Consider the following 21,520-nt stretch of genomic DNA (forward strand, 5'->3'; position numbering starts at 1 on the left):
CAACGTTATGATGTATGTCCTGTCATGATTCCCATGACAGGCAAGGAAGCAGAAGCACAGAGCCCAAACCGAGCAGTCTGGCCCTGGAGTGCATGCTTCCATCACTGTGCCACAGCGCCTCCACTTAGATCAGATGATAACAATCCAGTGGCAGGAAATCAGAAAGGAAGAGAATGGGCACCTGCATACAGAGAGCTTTCCAAAGGATAAAGAAATTGCTTGTGAAAAATTGATAAAAGCTGTCACCTGAGCAATGCAGGCAGTAGCTAGGGCCACGGACCCAGGGGTCAGACTGCTTGAGTGGCACTGCGCCTCAGCTGCGTGACCTTGGATGGATTACTCAACATCTCTGTGTCTCAGTTTCCTCATCTGTCAAGTACAGGTAATTAATAATATCCACCTATACAGCATTGTGGTGGGGATTAAAATACCTGTAAGTGTACCTGACAGACAGAATGTGCTCAGTCAGCGCTCATTATTCCTATAACATTTGGACAAGCGGTCCCCCTTAAGATCACATGCCACAGATCAAACATGAAGTGTCTTATGCTAGTCTCCAATTTTGTCTGGATAATTTAGTCTAAGAAACCTCCCACACTTGTTCGTTTTTGTCCTCCTAAGAGTTAGTGCATAGTTGCAACGATGACAAAAATGTTGTTAAATAAAGAATAAAATAAACTGATTTTTATGTTATTTTTCAAGGTGAAACCTGAATAACAACTCTCCCCCGCGCCACAGACATATATTCTGTTAACTGTGAAGTTTGGATTACTGTTCAATTGGATTCAGTGTTGCTGAATTTTTTTCAGTACGAATTATCCTCTGATAATGAAGACCTGTCTCTTGGGGTTTTTGTGAGGCTTGAATGAAATAGCACTTGTAAAGTACAAGGAATACAGTGAATACTGACGATGGCTAGTGACTCTTAGGACTTGGTTCTTATTTCTATTAGGTAGGAAGTGGCATGGGCAAAGGACAAACATAAGAATGGGCCCCTTTTGTTAATTTCACCTGCAAACACTAAGCACCTGCACTGAATCAGACACGACACAGAGTGGGTGTGCGCGGGTGAGCGTGAATTGCACGAGTCTCTCACCATTGTCTTCCTCTCCCTGCCGTCTCACCGCCTATACACACACACTCTCTCTCCCTCACTTGTACGCCCCCTGTTTCACACTTAACATACTCATTGTCTCAGAGCTAACAGCAGTGGAGGAGTCTGATGAAAGCACACAGTCTGGTACCTGGTGCCTCGTAGAACTGTTACAGAAACACAGAGCTCACGGGAGGGTGGAGGAGGTGATGGTTCCCGGCTTGGGGGTATTTGGAAGGTGTCGCTGAGCAGGTATCATTTGGGCTGGACGAGCAGCCGGCCTGCCTTGAGCAGAGCAAGCTCGTCCGTAGAGGCACGGGGCATAGTTTGAAGTGCAGGTTGCTGTGCGAATCTAGGGGCTGTGATTGCCCAGGTTTTGGAGTGTGTGAACCTTCTCCCTGAGTTATGGGGAACCATGGAATTTTTTTTTTAATGCAGGTTTATTGAGGTATAATTTATATAAAAATTCACCCCCCCCCGAGGGCGTTCAGTTTGATGAGCTTTGACAAATGTATATAATCCTGTAACCACCACCACCAAGAGAGAATTTGCATCACCCGGAAAAACTCTCCCGTGTAGCGCTGCCATCAGACCTTTCCCCTCAGCCTCCAGAAACCGCTGGTCTGATTTCTGTCCCTCTTCCAGGATGTCATACGGGATCATAGTACATAACCTTTCATGTGTGGCTTCTTTCTCTTAGCGGAATGGTTTTCAGATTCATCCCTGTTGTGACATGTATCGGTAGTTTATTCATGAGAGGTTTAAAAAAATAAAAGGATGCCACGACACTATAGGAAGATGAATCTGCTCGGGGTGGCATATGGGCGAGAGAGGAGAGAGGGACAGCACCCAGTCCAGTGAGAACGATTGGAATTCAGGTTTGGGACAGTGAAGCCAGAAGTCACATGGTGGCAGGGAAGTGGAGACGGGCCATCTGCGGGGCATTCGGTTGAACTAGAACAGCTGCGCTGCAGGTTGGAAGGCTGGGTTTTAAGGAAGGAGTGAGGAGATAAGTTAGAAAAAAACAGTAGGTTTAAACCATTCCTTCTGTAGCAAATGGGAAGGAGTAGCGTGGATATGGAGCTGCATTAGAGCCTCATGGAAAACCGGGGAGACATTTCTGCTTCGTTATAGGCAGAGAAGTCAACCAGGGGAGAGAGGAACCCAAGGCCCCGGGAAGGGCGGGGCAGGCGGGTGCGGGTGGGCAGTGATGGGAAGCTCCGTTGTTTTAGCTCCTGCTGCACAGAGAGCTCAGGGCAGTCCCGGCATCAGCTCGGTTCCTGAAAGCTGCTCTTGTGCGTTCTGTATTTTGTCAGGAGGCTGGGGGCTGGGGAAACCAGCAACTGGATAATGTTTCTCTGAAGTTTTTACTTTTTGCTGCATTTCAATCTTTGGTAAAGCAATCATATCTCATAAAATACCTTCATGAGTTAACATATCTATGAGCAATTTGCAAATTTAATATAAGATAATCTTCAATAATAATGATTTATGGTAATATGCCGTCTATTTGCAGTACTCTCGGAAACATTCAGTAGAAAAGACTGCATTTAGATCAGGACCTAATTTCTTGGAAGAAAAACAATGTAAATATTTTCTTCCTATCAGGTAAACTTTCACAGACTTCTGATTCTACCTGTGATATCTCAGTAAATGTTTCTTGCCCCTAGAAATCATTTACTTTCTCATAAAGAGTGCTAAAGCTGTACTGTGTCTGTGGATTTTTTTTTTTTTTTTTTTTTTTTTGTGGTACGCGGGCCTCTCACTGCTGCGACCTCTCCCGCTGCACAGCACAGGCTCCGGACACGCAGGCTCAGCGGCCATGACTCACGGGCCCAGCCTCTCCGCGGCATGTAGGATCTTCCTAGACCGGGGCACGAACCTGCGTCCCCTGCGTCGCCAGGCGGACTCTCAGCCACTGCGCCACCAGGGAAGCCCTGTGGATTTTTTTTAAACTTGTAACTTTAGGCACAAACGACCCACTAAAGGTTATGAAAAACAAGATGTAAGTAAGATAAAATGGTAAAATGCAGATTCATTCTCAGTACTCTGCCAACTGCAGTGAAGATTGTGTTTTAAAAGCCAAAGAAAAATTGTAACTGAAAAATTATAAAAATATGAAAGTATTCCACCTTTGATTTTCTTCTTCAGTATTGCTGCTGGAGAAGATAGAGCATGATGACGTCTGCAATAAGACGTTGAAGATTACAGATTTTGGGTTAGCGAGAGAGTGGCACAGGACCACCAGGATGAGCGCAGCAGGCACCTATGCCTGGATGGCCCCGGAAGTCATCAAGTCCTCTTTGTTCTCCAAGGGAAGCGACATCTGGAGGTGAGTAAGCACCACACATTTTGTTTTTGCAGGTGTCTGCAGAAGCTGGTTGCTACACGTCCTTTACATGAGTCCCCAAATACTCAGTAATTCTGAGCATAACCATACAGATAGTCCCCAGTCTGCAGTGGTTTGACTTAACAGGTTTTTTTGACATTACAATGGCACAAAAGCAATGTGCATTCTCTAGAAACCGTGCTTGGGATTTGGCATTGGGATCTTTCCCAGGCTAGTGATACGTGGTCCAGTCCTCTCTCGTGAGGCTGGGCAGAGGCAGTGAGCTGCAGCTCCCGGTCAGCCCCGCCATCACTAGGGGAAACAACTGATACGCTTACAACCATTTTGGACCCAGACAGCCATTCTGTTTTTCACTTTTGGTATCGTATGCAATCAATTCCATGAGATATTCAACACTTTATTATAAAATAGGCTTTGTGTTAGATGATTTTGCCCAACTGTAGGCTAACGTAAGTGTTCTGAGCACCTTTAAGAAAGACCAGGCTAAGGTTCAAGTAGTTTAGGTGCATCAGATGCGTTTTCAGCTTATGATATTTTCAATTTACGAAGGATTTATCCAGACGGAACCCCATTGTAAGTTGAGGAAGATCTGTATGGACCTTTTTGAAGAAGGTTTTGTGGTTTGGATCAAGATTGTTGTAATCACAACAGAATGGGTAACTTGAGATTTTGATTGTCCTATGACTTCCATTTGATAAGAGAAACTTGTTAAATCTGAGGTTTGATTAAAACTGGTTATAACTTGAGTAAACAGTAATGCTGTTTTTGTAAGGCCTGTTGGTAAATAAACATACATTTCACTTTAAGCAAAAATTTTGATTCCTCATGACTCACAGACAGAATATTAGCATGGAAGGAGTTTGAGAAAAAAATTTAGATAACCTCCTTCATTTTATGGATTGCATTATCTAAAGATTAAAGCTTCAGGTTTGAGGATGGAGAGCTGAACCAAAATGGAATCCCAGGTTAGCTGGATTTTCCATTCGGCTGTGTCTCATTAGGGGGTAAAGACACCATCCATACCAGAATAACAGAGAAAAGTCACTCTGTTTATAGTTACAATGCACCAGGAGCTTACTTGCCTTCCTTTAATGCTCATAAAATGCTGTGTGACTAGTATTAAAATTCCAGGATTTTTCTGTTGTTTTTTTAACGGCTTTATTGAGATACAATTCACACATCATACAGTTCACCCATTTAAACTCTACAATTCCATGGCTTTTACCTTCATCAGCACAGTCAGTTTAGAACATTTTCATAATCCAAAGAAGAAACCATATACCCCTTAGCCATCACCCCAACACTCCATCCCTCCCAGCCAAGGCAGTCACTAATCTACATTTTGTACCTTTAGATTTGCTTATTCTGGACATTTCCTATAAATGGAATCAAATAATATGCGGTCCTCTGCAACTGGCTTTTCAAGGTTCATGTCATAGAATGTATCAGAATTTCATTCTTATTTATTGCGGAATAATATTCCATTGGGTGGATAATACCACATTTTGCTTATTCGTTTATCAGTCGATGGCATGTGGGTTGTTTCCACATTTTGGCTAATTCTGAATAATGCTGCTCTGAACATTTATGAAGAAGTTTTTGTGAGGACATGAGTTTTCATTTCTCTTGGGTTTCCACCGGGGAGTGAAATTGCTGGGCCACATGGTAATTATATGGTTAATCATTTGAGGAACTGCCAGACTGTTTTCCACCAGTTCTCATTCCTACCAGCAGTGTATAAATACAGGCTTCTAATTTAATTGTTCTACTTATGACTGTTAAGAAATTTTTCACCTGTGCCAGGGGTTCTGTAGTGTCTTAGGGCCGTTTTGAAAAACACAGAAGCTTGAGCCTCACCCCTTACTTAATGACTTACACTCTGCTGGTGGAGACTGAGCCACATATGTCTTTATAAAATATTACATGTGTTTTCCTTGACTTAATCACAATAATTTTCTGACCATGTAATGCCAAAATACTTCAGTGAAATAGGTGATTATTTTAAGAAATTATACTTCAAGACCCTGAAAACTAATAAAATATAAATCAGTTTTACATTTGGAATAATTAAGACTGTAACCATTTTACTATGTGTGCCTTTTAAAATAAACTATGTAACTATAAGCTATACGAACGCTGTACCATCTATATAAATGCTTTAGAGCGACCTCACCTACTGTAAACATAGAACCAAAAGTAAGAAAAGACAGATTTCTAAAATGAGCCAAAATATGGGTCTTGAAGTCCAGACACTCATGGAGAGAGGTCTTCCCTCAAAATCTGTTCATTTCTATTTCTCAATTACATGAGCTCGGTTATCTGATTTTCAGTAGAAGCCTCTAAGCAGAAGAGGGGAGAGGGGTGCCAAGCTGGTAAAAAAAAAAAAAAAGCAAGGCAGCTGAGAACAGAGTGAGCGCTAGGAGCAAACGAAAGCATGAAACGCTATGAAAAGGACTGGAATCTGCTGGCTTCCAGAACCACCTGGTTGTGGAGCCAGACGTCCACACACATCTCCAGAACGCGTGGATATATTAAAGCCCAGCAGAGTCCTAGATGTCAGGATGCAGAAGGCAGGGAAGGTCGTCCCTCTGAACTGCACAGACCTTTGCTTTAGAACCTCCTTCATAATATTCCCATAGAAATAATTGCATTCAAGAAGCATGGCTCTGGTCTGTGGTGCTGGGGGCTGCTATATATACTAGTGTATTTAGTGATCATCCTCTCTCGCCCCACTTCCTCCTTACCAGTTACTACCCTACGAGGTAACTTTGACAGATGCTGTCATTGAACTTTTGCAATGTCTCCCGTGATTACCCCAGTTTCACAGAGTACATACCCAAGGCACTGAGAGGTTTAGAAATTTCCTCAGGGTTGTAAAACTAGTGAGTGAGTAGCAGACTCTGGTCCCTGGCCTAAGAGCTGTGTTCCTGCTACCACAGCCCTTAATCATTAGACTACTTGTATTCCTAGAAGAGGGCTTTTTTTTTTTTTTTTTTTTAATTTATTTTTGGCTGCGTTGGGTCTTCGTTGCTGCACACAGTCTCTCTCTAGTTGCGGCAAAGCGGGGGCTACTCTTCGTTGTGGTACACGGGCTTCTCATTGCGGTGGCTTCTCTTGTTGGGGAGCACAGGCTCTAGGCATATGGACTTCAGTAGTTATGGCTTATGGGCTCTAGAGCTCAGGCTCAGTAGTTGTGGCACGCAGGCTTAGTTGCTCTGTTGCATGTGGGATCTTCCCGGACCAGGGCTTGAACCCGTGTGCCCTGCATTGGCAGGCGGATTCTTAACCACTGCGCCACCAGGGAAGTCCCCAGGAGAGGTCTTTTTATACTATATCGCACCCAGTTTCAGAGAGCAGAAAAATATGCATTACACTTTAAAAATTGCCCCATCAGAATAGCTCCCTTTTTTTTCACATTGGTTTTTACCAGAATACCTCTCTCTGGAAAAATGACCTATCCTGAATTATTCACTCTCTGAAACTTCCAAGAGGCAAAGTTATGTTGTTATTGTTGGTTTTAATTTTGTTATTTGCTAAGGAGAATAGCAAGGAAGCTTCTTTGAACTCATTCAGTTTTCAGTTATTCTAATAATTTTTGGTCCCTGCACTGAGATGAGTTTTGTTGATTGATCTATGAGTTCAGTTTACTTACTCTTGAAATTAAGAATGTGTCTCGCTAATGCACCATACCATAGATAATTTTCAAGATACTAAGCAGATAGCCTTTGAAAAACCCTGGTTGCACCTTAATTGCTAATAGTTATAGCATTATATAATTTACAGGTACTGCATTATGTATTCCTTTTTTAACAAAACATAAAACAGTGCTTTGAGATGGCAGAGGAAATGTCACTGATACTTTATCAGTGATTCAAGATCAGCTTCAGGGCCGTGTGAGTGGAGACATAGGCAACAGGTAGTAGTGGTCCCACAGCTCAGCCTCAGGTGTGCCGCTTCTAGGTCCAGTTGTCTTTCAGGGATGCCCTGCTGCGCCCCCTGCTGGAGAGGGAGCCTTAGGCTCAGGGGCCTCAGGATGGAAGCGCCCCTGCTTTTAGGGCCGTGGAATATCAGTGGGAGGATCCCTGAGGCCCCTTTGAATTTAGGGTACGTTCTGTTGTTTCTGCCTTCCTTTTATGAATGTTTTCAGTATGTAGTGCAGAGTCCATTGGGCACTAGTGGAGAGGTCTGAAAATGAAGTGATGATGGCCAGGGTGACCACCTGGGCTCCAGAGACGCCTGTTGCAGGCCAGGTCTTCTTCATGGAGGGCTTATTGTATCTGTGATGCTGTGAATCCCCACATCTCTTAAGATCGGGAGATAATCAAATGAGACTCAGAAATCAGTTCCAAAGCAAATTTAAATGATGTGGGTTTTTGGGGGGTTTTTTGGTGTTATTCTGAGCTGTTTTGCCTTTCCTTAGGCATATGAAATGAGAATTAAGTTGCTTCTTTAAATTTCAAACTCTTTTTTTAACTTAAAGCGAATGAAGTTTTAAAAGATCAGAAAAGTAAATAGGACCATACTAGTTATGTTAACAGAACTTAAAAATAAGGCAAATATAACTGTTCCTTATATGCTTATGTGTTTTAATTTAAAGTCAAGTGAGTGTCAGGAGTGACCGATGTTTTATGTCAAAAGATAATTGGAGTGTACTTTGTGTTTTGAAGAAGATAAAGGAAAGCCAAGGTTCTGACTGGTTTTGTAGAAGAGAATAAACATATATGATGTACAAGGCTTATTTCTGTGCTCCTCTGTATTGCCTTGAACTGGGGTGTCTGAGACTGTCTAGTATAGGTGTATACTGAAATTTGGTCTTCTAGCTTCATTTTAAAAGTTCACTTAGAGATCCTTTTATACTGTGTGTTTTCTCGTTCTTGTGTGTAATCGCATTTGCCCTTAAACTGAAGCAGCAGTGAACCTGCATCACATCTGCTGATGCTTTGGAGTGCGTGGCAGCTGCAGTTGTTCTTTGTTTATTCTCCTTTCACTTCACCTTCCTCCATTTCAAAGAAGACCCGTTATGTCCTCCCAGCAGTCTCAGGAAAACCCACAGGATTTCTTTGTCCGTTACTATTAGGCATTAGGTGGAAACATTAGTAACACATCTCCTAAATATAAAGGGAGGGGCAGAAAGAAACAATTTCAAAAACCTATTTTAAAACAGTTAGCATGGGACTTCCCTGGCGGTCCAGTGGTTAAGACTCAGCCTTCCAATGCAGGAGGTGCGGGTTCGATCCCTGGTTGTGGAGCTAAGATTCCCACATGCCTCGAGGCCAAAAAACCAAAACATAAAACAGAAGCAATACCGTAACAAACTCAATAAAGACTTTAAAAATGGTCCACATCAAAAAAATATTTTAAAAAAAGTAGCCTGATTCGATTTCAGTCCTGTGGTGAGTCATATGGGGCTGGAATCTTCAGTGTCCTGAAGATCCTCAATAGGTGTGGAAAACATGAGACAGAAAGACAAACATCGGAACAACCACATTGCTCTTCAAGTGTGTCCTGCTTCTGGACCCCTGTTTAATTCAACCATGTACTGCTCCTAAGCTTTCCTATCCGTTAAGTAGTTTCATTTCCTGTAATGAAGGCATAACCGATTTCGGGAAGGAGTGCATCTGCATGTGTCTGGAATGTTCACTGGAAGAACCCGCCCCTCGTGTTGGGATAAGGGTCCATATGGGCTTTGTTGGAAGAGAAGATTCTCGTTAGGGGCTGGATGAAGGCTCTGATACGTTTCTCCCACCAACTGTGTCATGAGGAAAAGACCCCGTTTAACTTTATGAAAACTCTGCTTTCCAGCTATGGAGTGGTGCTGTGGGAACTGCTCACGGGAGAGGTCCCCTATCGTGGCATTGACGGTCTTGCTGTGGCCTACGGGGTGGCAGTCAATAAGCTCACTTTGCCCATTCCTTCCACCTGCCCTGAGCCGTTTGCCAAGCTCATGAAAGGTATTTGGGCATCTCTGTTTTTGTGTGTCTATGGGGGTGAGGGGAATTGCTCATTAGAATATCTGTATATTTTTTTAACCAAAAAGGTATCTTCTGTGATTCTAATTTTCAGTCGATTTTAGATTATACTATTTTAAGAATTAGAAGCCATGTCTTTGATCTAAGATGTCAGATAAAGTTTTGATGAACTAAGTGACTTAAAAACAATCTAGTGACTCATTTATACAAAATTCAGTTGAATGGTAATAAACTTTTCATCAAATACACTAGCAGAGTTCAAAGACAATATTGAATTGGCTCCATATGTGCTATTTTTAATTCTACCTAATGATCAGAAATGTTTTACAGTCTTAACTGGCATGGTTTTGCCATGACCTTATATCTATTTTGATCTTATCTTAAAAATTGTTAAGTAACTCTTTTTGTAAGCAGCAGGTTACCTTACTTATTAGACTATTTCTTAGAACATCTCTTGCGACTGTAACATTTTAGAGACTTTGGTTTTCTTGGGTTGAGTTATAGAACTCTGTAGCTGTAAGTCATGTGGCCAGGGCAGCTTAGGTGGACAGAGTTCATGGTACATGGTAAGGCAGAGAAAACACACATCCACATACTAATGTCAAATAATGCAGAATACAAGAGCCTCGCCTAATAGTAATTATTACACACGCTGCTGACACAGACACTGTATAAAATAAAATTTGCAAAATCATTATCAATTGACGTTTAAAATCTTCAGCAGACACAGTCAACATGGGCTGATAATCTGAACTGCGCTGAGAAGTGGACTTACTGTGATTCTTGTTTATTTTAGAATGCTGGCAACAGGACCCTCATATTCGTCCATCATTTGCCTTAATTCTTGAACAATTGACTGCAATTGAAAAGGCAGTTATGACTGAAATGCCTCAAGAATCTTTTCATTCCATGCAAGATGACTGGAAGCTGGAAATTCAACAGATGTTTGATGAGTTGAGAACAAAGGAAAAGGTGGGTGATACATATTAATTGCATAATGTGCTCACGCTTACGGAGATTGTGGAAAACTTGAGTCAAGAACCACTGTCAGCATTATGTTAAAATATTTTCGGACTTGTTGATTCTTTCCTTCCAGGCAAAACAAAATGAAACAGAAGTGTACTCAAAACATATAATTGGAAAACAATAGAGGAATTTTCAAACGTAAAAAAATTTTTTAAAAAGGAGAGAGAGTGGCATACTAAACACTTAGTATGCATTAACCAGCTTCAATAATTGTCAGTATTTTGTCATTTTGTTCATTTCTTTTTCCCATTATCATTTTCTTTAACTGCAGTATTTTAACTTAAAACCTAGACTCTCGTCATTTTACCTTTAAATGCTTCAGTATGCATCTGTAACTGGTAGGAATTTTTAAAATATCTTTCTTGCCATTATTATCTTAAGAAAATAAGTAATTCCTCAATACCGTGTGGTACTCCATACCTAAATGTCACAGTTTGCCTCAAAGATGTCTTCTTCCAGTTGGTTGGTGCCAATCAGAATTTAAATGAGGGCTTCATGTTTTTAGTTAGGTCTTAAAGCTTCTTTTATGCCAGTCCCTCCTCCTTTCCCCCCGCCCTTTTATCTCCAAGGCATTGCTTTGTTGGAGAAGCTGGGAAATTGTGTAATTTTTGAATTTCTTAATATGATGAGTGAAGCTCTGGTTGGTTTATGTATTTTAAGAAGAAGAAAGACAATAAACCTGAATGTTAAATATGCTGAAGCTACATATATATTAACCACATACAAAGTGTGAAGTAGGAGAAGCAGAAACACACCTAATTGGAAGGCAGACAGTTGTAAAGTGAGTTCCTGGTGACAACTGACTGTCAGCAGTCACTGAAGACCCCAAGGTCAGGGCATGGTACTATGCTTCACGCATAGTAAGTAAGTATTAGGCAGTATTTACTTCTTAAAAGATAGGTTTGTAATACTTGAGCATTTGATGACTCAAGGTTTATTTTGGTTGTCTGAGGTGTATAATTGTTCAGTAGGTTAAATTCTTGTACTTGGCAACAAATGTCTGGGCTAAAATACAACATTGCAGGTTATTGATAACCTTTACAAAGCCATGTAATTGTCCAGGAAGGAACTTTTATACCTCATATATTTGTGATTCTAAAATAGAATTCTTTTTCAGTAGGCAGTAATGCTTTGCTAAATAAAGAGTCCATTTGCTTATTCCAGTGTACGTCATGGAAACATGGGATTATGACATAGCTGAGTCCTTCTCCCATGTTAAATTACCTTGACTTATGTAGTATGGCTCTCCTTTATGTCACTAGACTTTCACATTGACAGTAATACTGAAGGCCTGTAGCCAACCTAAGGGCAGAGGAAAGGGCAAAAGAGGGAATGAAAAGATGTGGTTTGAATACATATGTATAAACATTTCTTGAGCTAGTGTATATACTTCTGTGCATGAAGCCAAGATATCATATGCCCAGATTCTATCCGTGAGCAGCTTGCTTCTGTTATCAGGCTGAATTGGGAACGAATACAATGTATGTCATAGGTATTCCCCAAAGGGCAAATTGTTCACTGGAAAAAAAATACAGTTTAAGAGCTTGTCTTTGGGGGCATTTTTCTGAGTTTCAGCGTTAGAATTTCCTTCCAGCAAGCGTATTAAATGTCTGCTGCGTGCTGGGAAGAGTGTTAGAGCGCTGGGATACGCAGATGGACATGGCAGCCTGTGTATCCTTGCGTGGTCCTTGACGGCCAGGCTCGGGATTTGGATCTTGTTGACGGGTTTTAAAAGGGGGCTTGATGTACTGTCTTGGCAACACTTTCCAACCAACCTCTGCCTTCCCTCCGTCTGCTTCCTTTGTGGAGTAATGAGATTACTGTTCTCTTAGGTGCCCAGCCTCAAAGGTCTTGAAGATGTGGTCTTCTCTGTGACAGAGGCCTTCAGTGGTAATTCACTCCCCTGACCCCTGTTGTCCCCACTCATCACCTGCAGTACTGCAGCAGCATCCTACCCGGGTGCCTCGCATCCAGCCTCGCTCCCCTAACTGAGCCCCTTGCCGCCACCAGTGTGAGCCTTCTAAAACGCAAATCAGACCCGCCTCACTTCAGTGGCCAATTCCTTTTCCTCATTAACTTCCTTGTCCTTCCACGTTGAACCTCACTTTTTCTCCAGCCAGACTGAATTCCTTCAAGTTCCCTTAACGCCACGCTCCTGACTTTCGGCCTTTGTGTATATTCTTTCCTCCGTCCCCGCCCTGGCTTTTATCCCCTCCTCACAGGTGCTGCTTCTTCATTCTCAGGCTCCCAGAGCTCCCTTCCCTTATCCTCTCGTACCACGTAAAGTGTGTCACAGTGTCCTGCGCCTCCCTTATCATGCCCACACTGAGTCATACTTTATTATTATCTGCGTCTTTAATGTCCTTGGTCTGCCTTTTCTGCTGGTTAAGTTCAGGAACTATACTGTTTCATTCTTGGTCGTGTTCATCCACAGCACTGAACAAAGTACTTGGCCCATGGTAGACATTCAGTAAACACAATAAATACCTAAGTAAAGTTTCTTAACATGTTCCTAGTATGTATTTTAATAGGTAAGAGATATTAGCAATTATTATTTTATTGTCATATTTTTAAGTGAACATTTTTAAGTGAAAGGGGAATTTAAAAGTGGATAAATGCCATGAGTCCTTCTTTGAATCTTATGCTATGAAAGAGGCAGACGACTCAGCTGTTTAACTTCTGGTTATATAATCTTGAGAAACTCCCACACGTTATGCACAAGGAGGTTAAGGTTATTCACTCTGAAGTATTGTTTGTAATAGTGAAAAACTGAAAACAACCCCAATATCCATTAATAGGGGAATAGGTGCCTAAACGACTGTATATTCATATAGTGGAAATCTGTACAGTACTTAAGATGAATAAACTCCAGCTGTATGTTTCAACATGAGTAAGTCTCAGGCATAATACTGGGCAGAAAAAGCAGTTGCAGAAGGATAATCACATTATGTAAATTTATAAAACCACATAAAACAATACTATTCAGGGACTTCCCTGGTGGCGCAGTGGTTGAGAGTCCGCCTGCCGATACAGGGGACACGGGTTTCGTGCCCGAGTCCGGGAAGATCCCACATAACGCGGAGCGGCTGGGCCCGTGAGCCATGGCCGCTGAGCCTGCGCGTCCGGAGCCTGTGCTCCGCAACGGGAGAGGCCACGACAGTGAGAGGCCCGCGTACCGCAGAAAAAAAAAAAAAAAAAGAATCCACCTGCCAACGTAGGGGACACAGGTTCGAGCCCTAGTCCGGGAAGATCCCACATGCCGCGGAGCAACTAGGCCTGTGCTCCATGACATCCCGCGAGCCACAATTGCTGAAGCCCGTGCACCTAGAGCCCATGCTCTGCAACAAGAGAAGCCACCGCAATGAGAAGCCCGCGCACCACAACGAAGAGTAGCCCCCGCTCGCCGCAACTAGAGAAAGCCCACGCACAGCAACGAAGACCCAACGCAGCCTAAATTAATTAATTAATTAATTAATTAATTAATTAAAAACAAAAAGAAAATGGTAGTGATGGATCAAGTACTTTAAAAAAAACAATAATATTATTCAAATGTACAAAAAGACTGCAAGTATAGACAGGGGAAGGATACAAACCAACTTAAGGACAGCAGATCTGAAGAGGGAGGGGGATAGGATTAGATATGATGCGCCTAGGACTTTAACAGACCTGAAACAGATATGGTAAAAATTTCGCATCTATTAGGTGTTGATAGTAAGTGCATGGGTATTTGCTATTCTCTCTAATCGTAGTATATTTTAAATATTTCATAATTTTAACTAATTAAGTTAAAATTAAAAATAAAGGTTAGGGAGAAATCTGTGAGCTGTTAAAATCCTTTTTTTCTTTCTTTTTTTTTTGGTAAGCCATATTTTTCAAATAGCAGACTTATAGGTAATTCACTCTCTTCCTTAGATTTTTCAGTATTTTGTGGGTTTAAAAATTCAAAACCGGCAAATGCAACCTTAGACCCTGACCCCACTGATAAGTACATAGAGCTCATATAATAAAAAATAGTCAGTCCCGTTTGAGTCTCTTCAGATCTTATCCTGAGCATCACGTTTGATTATAGGCACCATGTTTTAAAGAGCTTCCCCAGGTGGACGGCCAGGAAGGCGGGAGAGGAGCCTGCACATCTGAGCCTACAGAGAAGAGAAGTGAACACAGGAAAGGGGCGGGGAGCGCAGGGCTGTCCTCGGTGCTGGAAGGACCTTGGAGGGAGGAACTGTGTTTCAGGTTGTTTTCAGAAGAACCAGAAGTAGGAGGACCTCTCGGCTGAAGGCTCCAGGGATGCAGATCTATCTGGTCTCTGAGTCGACAACTTGCCAGCACTTGGAGCTGAGCCGGTGGTCCACAGCGCCATGGACTCTGCTTCAGCTCTTCTGCTCCCTGCCCTCCAGGAATTCAGGCAGACCGCAGGGGTGACTGTATGGACGTCTACAAACCTATGGCCGGCCCTGCCCCCTCGTTATATTACGTCTTTAGCGGAATGCCGGAATCTCCAGCAGTCCAGAGAAGTGGTTCAGACCGAGGGCTCCAGCCAGGCTGTCTCGTTGGGCTTGGGGCTCTGCCACTTGCTGACCAAGACCGTTCTGCCAGCGCGTCCCACAGTGAAGTGTCACAGAGATGCTGTCTCAGTCCCTCGGGGTGGTGTGGGCTTGCACGAATGAGGCCCCCCACCCCGGGGCTCAGAGCCTGCGTGCCACCTCACAGGCGCTAACAGTGCTAGCCTGACAGCAGAGGAAGCTGTGGCTTTGCTGGAAGCGGGGCAGGCTCCCAGCAGCACCGCCCTCCCCATCCCCGGCCCAGGCGTTTGGGAAACGGGGCTCTGAGCCGTAGTCATACTGGAAAAGGACTGAGCACGTTACTTTTTAAATCCTGCAGTTCTTTGAAGGATTACTATCAGTGATACTATTCATATGTCTTTTAGATACTTTAATACATTTCATTGACTTAAAATGACAGAGGAAAGAGTCTGTTTTTTGTTTTGTTTTTTATACACCTCCCCAAATGGTTTTCAGGAATTCTAAAATTAGACGCTTAATAACCGAAGTAAAAACATTTGGGAATGGGAGAGGACTTGGAGGAAGGATAAAACTTGAAATCACAGAATTTTAAGTGTGGAAGCAATGTTATTAATAACTATTATTATTTTAAACTCTTATTTTTAATTCTTGATAATTATTTATGAAACTGTAGGATAGAGGCACATTCAGTGAGTTCATTCTTATCATATGTGGTGTAAAAATCAAAAAAAGAATGCTTCAAGAATGGATGACTCGGGAACATATGTATCTGTATAGCTGATTCACTTTGTTATACAGTAGAAACTAACACGCCATTGTAAAGCAATTATACTCCAATAAAGATGTTAAAAAAAAAAAAGAAAAGAATGGATGGCTCCTCTTTCTCCATTTTGAAGTCTTAAAAGTAGTTTCTTTGTTGTTCTTTGGATTCACTTTCGTTCTAGTGGTATCTTTACTTTTTCTTTTTACGTGATTTCTGTGCAGTGCTTTTTGAAGTACAGCATTTATGGTATCTTGTGAGCCTTTGATTTACAATTAAAGAATATATAGTCCTTTATTTTTTCCCCCAAGGTTTCTAATTGCATCTTTTTTGATGGAGTCAAAAGCACAGTAGACGTGCTCTATCTCCCTTTCTTGTTCACTGATTGCTTAAGGTAGGAGGCGTCAGACTTGGAATTAATGGTCAGTGACTTGGCCGTGCTCTGTGTTATTCAGTAAACTGTAGCCTCCATAGATACCGGTTCCTCCCCAGATTCCTGGCTTCTTATCTCTGTGTGTCTGTCTCTGTGCACTGGGTGCGTGCACCTGTCTTTGAACCACTGTACGAAGGCCTGTCACTGTTAATGATTAACACCTACTGCCAGGAATTTGGATTTTCCATTATTAAGTGGCCTGTGCCGAGCAATTAAACACGTAGTACTTGAGGAGTGATCTCAGCGACCAAAAGAATGTTTTTGTGTGCTTCATAATTTCAAAGTATCCAAAGGGCTTCTAACACCCCAGACTTTTTTTTTTTTTTACACACTTTTGCATGTTTTAAAATTCATTCAGAAGGAAGAGTACTTTGGCTGCTTTCTCTTTGATGATATTTTTTTCTCTTATGAAGTCTTAGGCAAGTGATTTTTTTTTTTTTTTTTTTAATTTATAAAGTCATTGCAAGGAGATTCACATTTTGGTTTGGGACCTGGAATTTAAAATGGTTTCTTATGCAATTACTGTAGCAGTAACACAAAAAGCCTAAGTGAATTTACTGCCTTTATCTCTTCCTCATGCCATTTCATTTCACAATAGCTAATTGGATTGTTATCTACACGACTGAAAAGTAATATCTTAACAAAAGGGCAGACGGTAATGAGTTAGAAATTAGAAGCTGACTGGAAATGAGCCTCTGTCCCCAAATACACTACAGTAAAATCTCCAATTTGGACAAACTGGTTGAAGAAAGCCACCAGTTAAATAATGGATTCCAGAATTTTTCTTAACAGGTAACATTTTCTTTTTTTTCTTTTCAAGTAATAGTCATTTATATCTGGCACAATGTAATGAAGAAATCCTGTTCTATAAACACCAGCTGATGTTTATTAGCAGAAGTAATTTGGATATCAGTTGGTCTTAAGAAAATCATTTCTCCTGCCATTTCGTTTATGAAGGTTGTTTAGAAAAAATAAAGAATGTTTCAGAGGTGACTTTCGGTCCACTTTGGTAGAATTACCGTAAGTTCAGAATTGGTTTGATCTGAATAAAGAACCTTTATTTTTAGGGCTCTCCTTTTCTTCTTGATATTATCATATTTGTCTGTGGGAGGATGGCCCTCCACGTTTATTTTCCTTTATGACTCCAGTCCCGTGGCCCAGCTCTCATTCCTTCCGTGAGCCTCTGTCTTGCACTGTCTCTTCACACATCAGTACTTTTGAGGTGGCCTCTGGAAAGCGGCCTGCTTGTAATAGAGTGTGACATATTCACACCATACTCATAGCTCTCAAAGCTCACAGCCCAGAGCTCCACCTGAGAAGGCGGAGTTTTAGGTTTGTCTGGAGCGGTGGAACTAAAAGTTTGCAGATGCCTTGCTTTCTATGGGAGTGCTTGATTTATGGCAGGCTAGTAGGGAAGAGAAAGCAGTTCAGCACAGAAAGGAATATTTATGTCTCTGGTACAGGACGGAACACCTTACAGAAATGAAATAATGCGGATGTAGATTAAAAACAATAGAGTTCTCAGTTTTACTACTGAATAAATGTTCTCTAATAGGAATAAAAGTATTCTTCATAGATTTTCTATTTCTTACAAGTGCAATCATTCTAAAACCAAAACCGAGAGGAAGTTACATTTTAATCAGTCAGTATCACGACAGAGGGACTTTTGTTAGCTAATTCATGATATCTGTGTATAAAGTGACGGTTTCCACCCATCCGTGGGATCCTGATAAGTTCTCTGTGTACTGACTGTATTTTCCAGCAGCTTATCGTTTTAGCGATGTTGCGTGTTCATTTCTGATGGGCCTTCACCTGACCCCTGTCACGTTCGCCTTGTTTTTCCCCTTAACCTCTCCACCACGGTGTGTTAATTCCCTAAGCAGATTCTTAAATACCCTAAGGAAAGACATCGGAACCGCCACAGTCTTTGCGACAAGAAGAACTATCCTTTAATTAGTCAAGCTTTCCCTTTTGGCTTTCATTTTAAATGGGACTTTCACATCGGTACTTGGCCGCTGTGTGTTGATGCACGTCTTACGTGTCAGGTGATTGTACAAGCCAGAGACGATAACAAAGTGTGATGACTCTTTTCGGGCCATAAAACCAGAAGGGCCACAGACAGATGGGACCTGGGGCCCACAGCTTGACGCTCTTCACACCTGACGTTGTGGCCAGGTGTCCTGTGTGCGTCCCTGTGGATGAGGTGCAGCCTGCCCGGGTCACAGGATGAGCCCGCTGTGCCTCACCCTCAGGGGATGCTTATCTGCCTTCTTTTGAGTTGGGCTTGGAAAAAGGTGGGTAAAAATTTCATAAAGAACCTTCCATGGGCTTCCCTGGTGGCGCAGTGCTTGAGAGTCCGCCTGCCGATGCAGGGGACGCGGGTTCATGCCCCGGTTCGGGAGGATCCCACATGCCGCGGAGCGGCTGGGCCCGTGAGCCATGGCCGCTGAGCCTGCGCGTCCGGAGCCTGTGCTCCGCAACGGGAGAGGCCACAGCAGTGAGGGGCCCGCGTACCGCAAAAAAAAAAAACCCAAAAAATTTCGTAAAGAGCCTTCCATGAAGAAGGGCAAATCTGAGAAACCACATTGTAAGGCTCAAAACCTGCCACTTAATGATGCTCATGGCCCCTAATAAAGCAGGAGCCATCAATTACATAAGCCAATCTGCCCCCCCCCCGCCCAGCCCCCCTAAAAAACACCCCCAAAACGATGAAACAAAAAAACCCTAGAAGGGCCAGAGGGAGCCTTGTGCGCGTGCGAGTCCCTGATGTGCTGAGGTCCAGCACGGCCCGTTTTGGCTGCAGGGGGCGCGGTCCGGGGGACCTGCAGCGGGCGGGCGGCGGAGCTGCGCGGGACGCGGCAGCCCGAGGTGACGCTGACGCTGTCCCCTGCGGCAGGAGCTGCGGTCCCGGGAGGAAGAGCTGACGCGGGCCGCCCTGCAGCAGAAGTCACAGGAGGAGCTGCTCAGGCGGCGGGAGCAGCAGCTGGCCGCGCGGGAGATCGACGTGCTGGAGCGCGAGCTCAACATCCTCATCTTCCAGCTGAGCCAGGAGAGGCCCAACGTCAAGAAGAGGAAGGGCAAGTTTAAGAGGAGCCGCCTGAAGCTCAAAGACGGGCGTCGGATAAGTTTACCTTCAGGTACGATCTTGTCCCCATGTTCCCTAAGACCCGGGTGGTCATCCCTCCCGCGCGCTTCTTTGTTTCATCAGAACTGGGGGAGTGAGCTTTTAAAGCTTCGAACGAATGAGATCTTCATCTCTTGCTTCAGTTCGTGGTCATAGTAACGACCTAATGAGTTTTCACGGGTGAAACAGCCTAGGGAGGGAGTGCACCGCAGGCCACTGGGTGCTGCGAATCCCACCCCAAGCATCCTCTCCTGTTAGTGGAGACATTGATTTACTCCTTTGGAAATCAAAGCAGAATTAATTCCTCTTTAGCTGATTGCACTGAACCGGCATCACTCAGCATGGTGAAAATCCAGCCCAGAACTATCTTACTCAAAACGTGTAAACAATTAAGAAACATGAAAACAGTGAAGAAATGATTTCTTTCACCCTACCCATGGCAAACTTCTTGTCTCTAATCGTAGTAGCAAGAAAAGTGGAATAAATTAAAAGGTACAAGTGCAAGGTCAATTAGCAGCAAAGAGCTGATTATTTATCTATGTATTTAACATTATACAACAGTTAGGATTTCATTTTATTTGGGGGGAAAAAAGTCCAATTGAACATTTAATTTAAAACAATCTTAGTACCTAATTTTTTAACCAGATCAAAGTTGTGAACGTAAAGAACAGAGGTATATTTTAAAATTGTAATTTAAGCCAACTTTTCGTTAGTCATCACAACTGTTTGGCTACAATTACCTTTTAAAATCTGAACATACTTAGGTTTTGTCACTAAGTTATTGCTTCCACAAGGATCGCGGGGCTGTGATCTGGGGCACTAAGGTTGCTATTCACACCCTCAGCAAAGTGTATCTGGTGCCTGGGTTACACGCCCACTTTCATCTGAGGGTTCAAAATCGTTGAGGTATGAGAACGAACCAGTAATTCTAGGGAAACTTTTAAAAATATTTCTAAACCATTGTGACAATAACATAGAAGGAATACGTGTTAGGAGAAACTAAACAGAATACAAAAGAGCAAACATGTTAGTTCACGAAATCAAGTTCTTTGATGTTATGTGTTATACTTTGCTTAAGGGGACACCAGATGTCTGCCTGTGTTTTGCAGCTCTTTCTAACAGGGAAGGACGGTGACAGGACTCAGAGCTGGCTGCACCTGTATAGAATGTGCAGTAAGGTCTATATATCTGTTACTACCTCTCTCTGTATGTATTACATCTTAGATTGCTCCTCGTGGATTCTAGTGTTTTCCTGAGATGTTTGATAATGGTGTGGAAATTTGACTTAAATAACAGTAACAACAGTTTTGTTTTATATAAAGTATGTATAAATTGTCTTGTAAAAATACTTACTGCAAAATCCTAGAGGCCTTGCAGCATACTGTGGTCTTTTAGGTTATGGCAGAAGTCCTCAACTGATCAGAAAATTGCTGGAATGGGGTAGCCAGGAGTACACAGTATACATTATCGATTATGTGTTTTGATGAGGTGAGAACAGGCAATGGGTCCTTAATTCATTTTATCTTTGCCCTCTCTGGGAGCAAAAAAGGTACTTTTCCAGGTTCTTTTCTAATATTTGCTTTTAGCCAAAGTGTAACTCGAAGGACCATTCACTGGACGGTCTGATATGTCAGACATAATTTAAAATATTTTCTGTATGACGAGGCTTCTGCTTTCAATATAGACGATAGAAAAATTCAGAGAGGCACTCAGTGAGAGTTTTCTTCTCCAGTCCTGAGCTGTATCAGCATTCTTCTATCTGCCCTGTGACTATGTTACCATAATTAATATTTACTGATTGCCTTGCAAAACTTTGGTTGGGGGAGCTAATTAGAAACTGATGGAAAATAAACTTGGGGGAAACAATGAAATCATTCCAGTGATTCTTTAATCTTCCTGGGAGAGTGATTAAATAAAATATCTCAGGATTCCCGAGGTTCTTCTTCTCAAATGTTGCTTGGCCTAATACCTTGCATTTATTCAGCACAAATTGAATATATTTTACCGTTTTTGCTAGATTTATATTATTCCTGGATTGTACTATTTGCCTTTTCTATTTCTGAGAATAGAGGGGTCCTTTTAGTTACACATTACTTTACCTTCTGCCGCTTAATAAAAGATTCTGGTTAAAACATTACCCATAAAATCTACTAATCCTGATCCATTTTGAAGGAATGAAATGCAGCTTCTATAATTTAGAATGGCAGTTACCTCTTCTGCCCACAAGATGGTGCTACATTGT

The 21,520-nt window shown here is 42.4% G+C and overlaps 1 protein-coding gene across 8 annotated transcripts in view; it reads left to right on the forward strand.

The window, feature by feature from the left end:
• MAP3K21 (mitogen-activated protein kinase kinase kinase 21) overlaps window positions 1-21,520 on the forward strand; it is a 74,334-nt gene that overhangs the window by 12,788 nt on the left and 40,026 nt on the right. For all 8 annotated transcript variants that reach the window (XR_016388020.1, XR_016388021.1, XM_089897423.1 and 5 more), the window contains exons 2-5: window positions 3,245-3,425; window positions 9,246-9,394; window positions 10,209-10,384; window positions 19,051-19,291. Coding sequence is in view for 6 of the 8 variants with exons in the window: in XM_089897423.1 (XP_089753549.1) it covers window positions 3,245-3,425; window positions 9,246-9,394; window positions 10,209-10,384; window positions 19,051-19,291 (747 nt within the window). In the remaining 2 variants the exon portion in view is untranslated. The remainder of the gene's footprint in view (window positions 1-3,244; window positions 3,426-9,245; window positions 9,395-10,208; window positions 10,385-19,050; window positions 19,292-21,520) is intronic.

The sequence above is a fragment of the Delphinapterus leucas genome, chromosome 16 (genome assembly GCF_059928025.1).
Source record: "Delphinapterus leucas isolate spDelLeu-1000000601 "Yukka" chromosome 16, BTC_Dleu_Yukka2, whole genome shotgun sequence".
NCBI classification, from domain to species: domain Eukaryota; kingdom Metazoa; phylum Chordata; class Mammalia; order Artiodactyla; family Monodontidae; genus Delphinapterus; species Delphinapterus leucas.